The 10,425-nt window shown below is 36.3% G+C and overlaps 1 protein-coding gene across 1 annotated transcript; it reads right to left on the bottom strand.

Moving 5' to 3' along the window:
- Window positions 1–3,702: 3,702 nt before the first annotated feature.
- Window positions 3,703–9,070, bottom strand: LOC136755284 (solute carrier organic anion transporter family member 3A1-like). The gene is made up of 3 exons (XM_066711753.1): window positions 8,842–9,070; window positions 7,354–7,552; window positions 3,703–3,859 (listed from the first exon to the last, which is right to left on the bottom strand). Exons 1-3 carry the CDS (start codon window positions 9,068–9,070, stop codon window positions 3,703–3,705), a joined length of 585 nt encoding a protein of 194 aa, XP_066567850.1.
- Window positions 9,071–10,425: the final 1,355 nt, after the last annotated feature.

Below are 10,425 nucleotides of genomic sequence, written 5' to 3'. Positions count from 1 at the left end.
ATGAACGCTCCCGTCTTCAGTCCCACCGAGATGCTGAAGTACAGATATCTGTAGGTTTCATTGTTGTACACAGAGCAAGTTCTGCGCTTCCCACAGGACTCGGACCACACCAGGCAGGTGGAGTCGATTGCTGCACCGAACACCAGAGGCATCGGGATGAAGGCTGAGGGAAATAAGGGCAGGGTAGCATTAAGATATGACAAAATAGTCGTCTATGCATATCCATTCAACAGACTTAATTTCATTATGTAAAATCTATATAGAATTTGTACAAATTGACTTCATCCACATTTAATAACGCCTGTTCTATTATTAATTGACATTGCTAAATGTGAAATTTGTAATAATATCACTTTTTAAATATCAGTCATTAATCTGTGATGGAATCCTCTCAAATATTCAGGAAGCAATGGATATACATATATTTAGAATATTACTTAATCATCACTCAATTTTTTTTATTTAATTTTTTGCCATTGGACATTTTACTTAAAATTGCATCTGGATTTTCTTGCCACAACTGTTTTAAATGTCTCTTTGTGACCTTTGTCGCCAATATAAGGTCGATAAAATAACATCATTTTATAAAAACAGTAAAAAGCCATCTTACCGAGAACCCTGAGCAGCAGAAATTGAATTCCAAGTGCATAAGACTTAAAAAGGGGACGGACAGCTCTAAAATATGAAGAAAAGCGTTTTTGAAAAGTGTTCACAGACTCATTAAATACACACCAAAAAGAAAGTGTTGGTTTGGATGTATATTGTGTGCATTGAAAATACTTCTACTCATTCCTTTTATTGGGAGCTAGATGTGTTGAGGGGGTTAAGGTGATACATACACTCACCTAAAGGATTATTAGGAACACCTGTTCAATTTCTCATTAATGCAATTATCTAACCAACCAATCACATGGCAGTTGCTTCAATGCATTTAGGGGTGTGGTCCTGGTCAAGACAATCTCCTGAACTCCAAACTGAATGTCTGAATGGGAAAGAAAGGTGATTTAAGCAATTCTGAGCGTGGCATGGTTGTTGGTGCCAGACGGGCCGGTCTGAGTATTTCACAATCTGCTCAGTTACTGGGATTTTCACGCACAACCATTTCTAGGGTTTACAAAGAATGGTGTGAAAAGGGAAAAACATCCAGTATGCGGCAGTCCTGTGGGCGAAAATGCCTTGTTGATGCTAGAGGTCAGAGGAGAATGGGCCGACTGATTCAAACTGATAGAAGAGCAACTTTGACTGAAATAACCACTCGTTACAACCGAGGTATGCAGCAAAGCATTTGTGAAGCCACAACACGTACAACCTTGAGGCGGATGGGCTACAACAGCAGAAGACCCCACCGGGTACCACTCATCTCCACTACAAATAGGAAAAAGAGGCTACAATTTGCACAAGCTCACCAAAATTGGACAGTTGAAGACTGGACAAATGTTGCCTGGTCTGATGAGTCTCGATTTCTGTTGAGACATTCAGATGGTAGAGTCAGAATTTGGCGTAAACAGAATGAGAACATGGATCCATCATGCCTTGTTACCACTGTGCAGGCTGGTGGTGGTGGTATAATGGTGTGGGGGATGTTTTCTTGGCACACTTTAGGCCCCTTAGTGCCAATTGGGCATCGTTTAAATGCCACGGCCTCCCTGAGCATTGTTTCTGACCATGTCCATCCCTTTATGACCACCATGTACCCATCCTCTGATGGCTACTTCCAGCAGGATAATGCACCATGTCACAAAGGTCGAATCATTTCAAATTGGTTTCTTGAACATGACCATGAGTTCACTGTACTAAACTGTCCCCCACAGTCACCAGATGTCAACCCAATAGAGCATCTTTGGGATGTGGTGGAACGGGAGCTTCGTGCCCTGGATGTGCATCCCACAAATCTCCATCAACTGCAAGATGCTATCCTATCAATATGGGCCAACATTTCTAAAGAATGCTTTCAGCACCTTGTTGAATCAATGCCACGTAGAATTAAGGCAGTTCTGAAGGCGAAAGGGGGTCAAACACAGTATTAGTATGGTGTTCCTAATAATCCTTTAGGTGAGTGTATATTGAAAGTTAAAATCAATACTGAAAAATAAAAAAGGAGACCGTTTTGAATTGGCACTGTAAAGACAGTTTTGTCAATTCGATTCTGTTCAGGTCTTGTGACAGTTAAAAGCATGTGAGGGCATCACTGAGTAGGCAAGAGAGAGCAAAAAACATGTTAATTTATTTATTAATTTAATTTAAAATATTCAGTCTGAGGTTCACTCGGGATGCAAAACATGATAGTCTCATGTGTATAGTGTTATATCTTTCAGTTCATCAGTTCTGTTTATAACCATATCAGAGAGTTTAAAGGCACATTATAATTAATTGCACATTACCTAAGCAGATTAAATATAATTTCCAAAGCTGACATTTTCGAACCTTTGTATCACTGTATTAACACTTGGATTTGATTTACAGTAAAGTAAATAAATTGATGTGAAATTCCACTACAAATTGCGTATTTACTAGGATTTGCCCAAATATGATAATGAAAATTATTATTATTTAAAGAAAATAATAATTTACTTTTTCTCATTGCAAAAAATGTATTCATACCTAATGAGTATAACTACTGTTGGAGTATGGCCCACGGCTCCAATGAAGCATCCGGCACAAAATACAGCAAAAAACACATGAAAGGTACTTTGACAGCCAGAGCTCGGACATTGACCCGGGATGGCTGCCGAGGGTAAAGCAACTCCAGAATGTATGCAGGTACAGGATGTGAGATTCTGTAAGGCATAAAAAGAAGGAACGCATTTGTCGGAGGCATAATCCTAGCTACCAACAAGGCTTTTCATCTTTAATGCTTGTCAGCCTTCGTAAAAGATGATTTTAACACTTTTTTGTCATTTGAAGTAAGGGTCCCAGGAGACTTACATCACTTTAAAGTTAAAAGGTAATGATATAATTGCTTTTTATTTTCTCGTATTATATCGAGGATGTTTTTGTCTGTCATGGAATTGTGGTTGGCCACCATTATTAATGCGGTAAACAAATATAGGCTACATAAGTTGAACTTTAGACCTTCGCTTAAATGTGAATAACCATGGAGATGGGTCACTTCACCTTGAGTAGCTCGCCCCCAAAACTGCCTAATGCAACCATGGCAACAAATGAGATGGTAACAGGTATAAAAACAACAACAAAAGGATCAAAGCAGAGTCATCTACATTTCCATAATTGCGGTCATTAATGTCTGTATTATAAATATTTTATTAGAGAAATAAATCCTTGGTCATTTTATATGTCTGAATAACTACATTTATAATTACCATAGCTTTCATATTTAACTTAACGTGTCTCAAATTGGCCATTACACTGTGCTTGATGTTCACTGTGCCCTTCAGAAGACCAGCCGTTACATATCTCCGGTACACTCCATTAGTTGGGCAAGAGGGTTTGTCCTACTGGTTCTGCTGATAGGTGTAAGGTGGTTAAATTAAGTATTATCTTTTCTAGTGCATCTAAATATCCTGCTTTCTAATTATTGTGTTTAATAATTTCATACTTGAGACAAAATGTTCACTCTCAAGCTATACAAGTTTTGTTTAAAATATTTTTTTAATCAGTTTTACTATTGATCTGACCGGCAAATACAGTACAAATGATGATACAGGAAGTATTAAAATAAACTTAGTCGAACATGTTAATGTGTTAAAGCACATTTCTTACTGCATCGGTACATCCGGCGAGACAGGGGGACAGATAGGTAGTGCCGTCGGAGCCACAAATGGGGTTCAGAGTTTCAAAGGAACACCGACAGCCTTCATTGCACCGTGCAGTGAGATTCCTGGGAAATTTCCACTCAGTACTGAAGAGAAAAACATTGCATTATGATTAGAAAGTGTAGTAATGTTGTTGTCATTCCGAAATCAGTTATATTGCTAAACATTTTTTTTTTCATCATGATTTGATAACTTTCCAAAACAAATTGCACATTTCACACAGGTCAGAAATTGTTAGGCTAGGCTGTTGTTTATTTTTAAAATTTATGTTTGAAACTTTTTTCTCATTCTAAGGCAGATTTTCCAATTTAAAACCTGATAGAGTTCATCACAAAGCACTTGGCTGTGTCTGTAATGTATTAAAGTGTTAAGGGCATTACGTATGGCGCCTGATGGGTTCCCTAAAGACTAAACATCTTTCTGATGCTCTGTCTTTTCTGATTAAATGTGTCTGTAAGGCATGTCATTTTTGTGTTTGTTTTTCCAAGCCTTAACCAGTGTTGCATTGTTACACATAATGTAGGGTATGTTTTCATTGTTTCACAATTCAGTGGAGCAACTCTTATCAACAGCAAATAAGAAACTCTTTATAATACATTTGACACTTTGTGACATTAAGCCATGGAAAATCACCTAATGCCTTAAAAATATATCTGTCTATTCACATTAGACTGAATGCTGTAGAGACTAATTGGCATTTCATGACTAAAATGTGATGAAATTACACTGACAGCAAAATTCGCAAGAAAGCATACTATTAATTCATGGGTAGCTAAGCTAAATTGCACGTAAGGACTACGATGAATATCATCGAGTAGCAAATCCTATTTGAATATATATTTGAAATTATTTATTATTTGTATACTCTGTGAATTGAGTGAACACCTGCAAGGTCCTTCTTAAATCTACAGCCCAAAACATGAGTAAAAACATGAGTGAAATGCTGCTTCACCATTTTTCATGGCTGAAATCTTCAAATCTAATATTTTAAAAAGATTATCATCTTATTATAGATTATGGGGGAAAGAGTCGTGTTGTGAAAGTGCTATAGAGTAAAGATATTCTTAAATGAATAATTCATAGATTAATAATTAATAATAATTAGGGCACTAACATCCGCCACATGCAATCTGGATCCATTGTGAGACCGCCTACATTTTTTTAAATGCTTCTGTATGTTCTGGAATGTTACATATCCACACATAAAGACACTCAGTTTCGTTAATGGATTCATCACATAGAAGAACAACCTGACTAACCTTTTCACTCAGAAACCTTAAGATGTCTTTTGAACCTCTTCAATTGGACTGATCTAAAGAGTAATTACGACATCAACACCACAGCAACAGGAGGATGATAAAACATCCATTAAGAATGGCTGACAATTATGACCTTTCTACAACTGATGCATTTAAAATTAAATATTAGCTCAAGACTTTCTGTTGCTGGAAAAGTACATTCTCTCACAAAATCTAATTTCCTTTCTAGAAATACACAGTACCACACTTTATTGTGAATAAAGTTGCAAAATGTAATATCTGTATTCCAGTAAATGGAGCATCTAACAAAAGGATACTCTCCATTCATCAGCAGTGTGATTATACTATGTGACCGATGGAGATGACTTGCTAAATTACCTGGGACCAGACAATATTCAAAACTGCCTCAGAATCTGATCAGAGATGGAAAAGCTACAATTTTAAAATCCTCCATTTTTTAATTCACAGGGTAACATGTAATTTTGTTTTGATCATTTTGAGGTTGCAAGAATTATCTTCTCTTATGTCTACTCCCAAGGTGTTAATGACTAGGTACGGCATGGCCTTTGAATTGGGATTACTGTAAACATCTCATCAATAAATCCATTCACATCCACTTGTAATGCCTAAAGCAAAAATAATTTAAAGCACAGAAAAACCTGACATTTTTTCTAATTAAGGAGAGAGATTAATAACTAGAAGTAAAGTACACAGCATTTAATTACTTCATGTCATTATTTTCTTTGAAAGATATTTTTAAGAGTTTATGAAAAGCAGATCTGGTTTTCTTTTAACCAACAAAATTCTGTCAATCCACAATCTCAGTAAGTGGAGTCCGTTGTGATGTTTTTTGTTTTTTGTTTTTTTCTTCTATATAGGCTAGAACAGAATCCATTCATGGATCAAATCAAATCTTTGCCCCTAGTAAATGTGAAATGATTATTGAAATATGATTTGTTTGACCGATGACTCTGTCCTATAGTGATACCCTTCTTTTCCATAAGGTTTAAAATACTGATGGCAGATAGTTACTCAAAAAAATCCCCAAATACATCCTAACACCACTGTATATTCATTGTAGAAGATGGATGGATTGTGCTGTGTTCAGGAGTGAAAGGAGCCATAAATGGAGTACTGAGCCAAATGCATCAAGATACAGTACTGTATGAAAGCACTTTATCCTTCACCCTATTCTGTCTTTCATGCTGGGAGTTGGCACATGGGGTTCCTCTGTGTTCCACTGAAAAGGCGCTCCAGGCATGTTTGTGGGTAATAGGTGTACTGAAAGAACATACAAGTATAAAAGGACAGCTGGTCAAAAACAAGTTTTGATCTACCCCAAGAACAGTGCTGAGATTTGAAGAAGGAACTCGGTGGGTCCACACTTTCCCAATTCATATTGAACAAAACAATCTTACCCCAGAGAGAGGTCATATCCTCACACAGAATCCCCCAGCACTGACTGAGAAGTAATTCCCACTCCAGATTATTGCTTTGTGTTACTTTTGGGGAGCCAAGGAGACTGTGCCATAAAGAACTTAGAAGATCTATAGTACATTTAATGTTGGCCTTATTGCTGCAGAGCTTATATGTTCAAAAAAGGATTTTATAATTCAAATGTAATGGAGGAATGGAAGACTGACATAAGAACATGCATTTTGCCTACTGAACTGTTTTTTTGCATAGGTAAATTGGTTAAGCAGAGTAAGTGTATTAGAGTAGGTTCCTAAACTATATGTACACAATACCTTTTAAGTAATTTGAAAACTGTAGGTTGTGGACATACATTTATATATAAAATACATAGCAGATTAGTTTTCCTAAGTCCTAATACCATAAAGATAGAGGAATATGTAACACAATGTAAAAGATTGTAGGCATCTTTTTGATTTCATGTTAAGAAAAGTTACCTTTGACACTAAACCACAAAGATGTGTCTTATATTCTTATATTCAAAGTGACAGTTCGGGAGCTTTACATGACCTCATAGTGTTTGAGTAGAAATATTTTGGCCTTGACCCAGTTGACAGCCAGGCCATGAGGGTGAGTCTGAATGCCTCCTCTAGGAGGAAGGAACCATGTAACTGCAAAGAAGGTGACTGGTGAGGAGGAGGGATGCATAGCAATGCATGCTGGAAAGGAAAGTTTGTTATTAGTATTCATGCTTAGGTGGGTGTGCAGCTCAGGGCGAGATGAGGGTTGTCTTCTCTCCAGTTGACTTCAAAAAAATGAATAAATGAAGCATAATCATTAAAAAGAAAATTCATGCATCTGACATTTGTTACGCTATAGATGTCACATGCATTAAACAAGTTATTTACCTATTGATGTAGCCAGCAGTCACTCCTGCCACAGGTCCCGTTTCACAGCCAAGAAAGAGCAGGAACACAAAGGCAGCAGAGCACAGCACGTTGGCAGTCATTCCCAGTTTAACAATCCCCACAGGAGTAAGGTTGCATTTCTTCACCAAGTAACCACCAAGGAGCATCCCCAGGCACACACAGGGAATGGCTGCAATTCCTTGATAGAGAAAGATAAAAAAGACTAACAAATCAGTCACAACATGATTATACTGGAACATATTCATTTAACATTACATTTTCTATGCTAGTGGGAAACTTTTCTTACTAATTCAGGATTATATGTTAATATTATTGAGGTATTTGGCAGATTTCTTTATCCCAGGTAACTTACATGGGATTCAAATTAAGGTATAAAGGAAGATTAGAATGGTCTATAGGTGTAATCTAAACATGCATATACATACAGATTTCATATATAATTGTTGTGTTTGTGTGTGAAAGACAATTGTATAGGATGTACACTTCAGAATCGAAGTTCAGCAATGTAGTTAAAAAAAAAGTTTGTTTTTCACACCAAGTCATTTTTACAAAGTTTCACATTTTAACACATCAGTGTAAGAGAAGATAATTTCTACAGAACATTGATGTGTTGCTGTTGTCAAATGTGATGCATGCTAGACGTGCTGTACGGCACCCTCAACTGATTAATATGCTAGTGGACTGAAAACGAATCATTGCACAAATCGCATGCTAACTACTGTTTAAATGCATTGTGCTCATGGTCAAAACAATACATAGTATTAATTCTGTAAACAATAAGAAGTCAGCTTTTCCATTTATAAAAAAACAACACATTTTGTGTATTTTATATGTGTAGCACGTGAGTTGTTCAGCTTTAAATGTACACAATTTACACACGTTCAAATATAGTTTCCACTGACCTTTAAAACTGAGCTGATGGCATAAACTGTGTGCCTTGTGGTATCTGTAGATATAGATACCTCAATATGTTGTACTTAAGGGTTTTCACGATACTTTGGGGATAGTCACTGACATTTGTAGGTGGCAATAAATCCAAGTTTTATTGATGCTCTGTTTCTTGTGAAGTGACTTTTTGTTTTGTAATCCCCAGTACGTTTAGACTCTATCTGTTACCTATCCCGCTGACATTTTCACATGTGTAATAAATTAGCTGTGCTGTTGACATCAGGCAGCAAAGTGACATCATGCTGGCTTTTCGAGATTGTATTTTTAAACGTATAAATATTATTTCAGTTGGCAACACTTTCTCTCCTTAAATAACAGTATAATTCCACAAAGCGTCAAAAAACTAAATATTCATCAAGCAGGCTATGGGGTCTAGTGGATACAGCTCACAACAGGGGGGCATTGTGCATTCAGATCCCTGATGATCCTCACTCCTGCATCTCTCTAATTCCACCAATTATAATTTGGCAAAAATGTGAATTTGTCTGAACCTAGAGCAAATATTTAGCATGCACATACCTATGAGCTGATTGGCATATGAAGTATGTAATCCAAACTGGGACTCCAGGTACTTTCCCAAAAAGGCTGACATCCCACCTATGGCAGCGAGACCCATACAGGCAGCCAATACTATGTATGTGAACACCGGGTTCTGGAACAGCTGTTTTGTGACATTCAGTATGGCTGTGGAGAGAGAGGCACAATGTGTCACGTGGCAGTGCTGGTGCATCTTTGTGGATACCCGCATGTCTGAGTTATTTCAGCACGACGGGATTTCATCATAAAGCTGCCAGGTTATTACATCCATATTTAAGTATAGATATGTTTACTGCCACTGACTTTGTTGAAGCGCCGAAACTGTTACACTTTATGAACTTCATACCAGTCTTACTTACGTCTCAGGAATGAGTGACAGAAAACAGTTTTCAGAGGAAGTAAATGGACATAAAAGAGCACCCACTTTCTTCCAACGTTTGTGTAGCTATTCCCATAGCACTATTGCTACATTACACACAGTCGTTTGCTGGAATGCACAGTTATGGCCCTTGATGCACAGTATGTATTGTTTGTTTTGAATGGCTTAGTTTTAACATTAGTTGGGATACAGTGTCGTATATGTTTAAATGCAATCAATTACAACCAAGGACGGATGGTTACCATTGGGAAAGTAATGTGGTAACTGAGTGTTGTTACATGGTCTCAGACATGTTTATTCATGATGGCATGTCTCTAGTTTCAGAGTTGTAAGTAGAATTTCAAAATCAAATGAAAGCAGTCACACTGTATTCTACAGGGATTTAATTGAATAAATACAGTATCATGCACAATTTACAAGCTCATTTCAACTTTAAACAGAGAAGAGGTTTTTTTTGTAAATATTTGTGACATAATAAACTGTATTTTTATCACAAACTGTATGCTGTTTTTTTAGATTTTTGCAGGCTAGATGATGATGATGATGATTTTTTTTTTTTTAAGAAATGTAACAAAGTCTTGAATGTAAATTTGTTTTTAAACATAAATTACATTTCATTGATACCAAATTTAGCAATTGGAATTGAACTGGAGCATAATCTGGTTGTGAATATATAATATACCAGGTGAAATTAATTCTTGCTTTGGACCAGAAGATGGCACTGTGGCTTAAATAAAGTAGTATGACTTAAAGTAATAGAAATGTACCCTATAGATAAAAATAAAACAACATAAAGCTACATATGTATCAAAATTCAAGGAAATGTACATCTGCAATATGTCCAAATATGTCTAAAGTGCCAGCTACACAGTAAATGTGGCTGTATCTATGTATTATATCACCTCACGACTCATTTTAGAAAACTGCCACATATATGTTAAAAAAAACTAGTTAAAGTTATTATATATTTTAAATTATTATTCTACAGGATAACTCCATTTGCAGTATTTCTTGAATGCCTACAATAATTTTGATTGTTTCTTGAGTAATTTCTATAAACAGAATACATAAGTAAATTATAACCCATAGCTTCACAATTATACAACATACTACTTTGTAATTTAAAACATGATATGCTAAATGTGTGTATTTGCAAAACAGGGATATTTATTATCAGATCATTTGTT

This window comes from Amia ocellicauda, chromosome 8, assembly GCF_036373705.1.
Source record: "Amia ocellicauda isolate fAmiCal2 chromosome 8, fAmiCal2.hap1, whole genome shotgun sequence".
Taxonomy (NCBI): Eukaryota; Metazoa; Chordata; class Actinopteri; order Amiiformes; family Amiidae; genus Amia; species Amia ocellicauda.
Note: the sequence above shows the minus strand (reverse complement) of the source record. Positions and strands in the feature narration are given on the sequence as shown.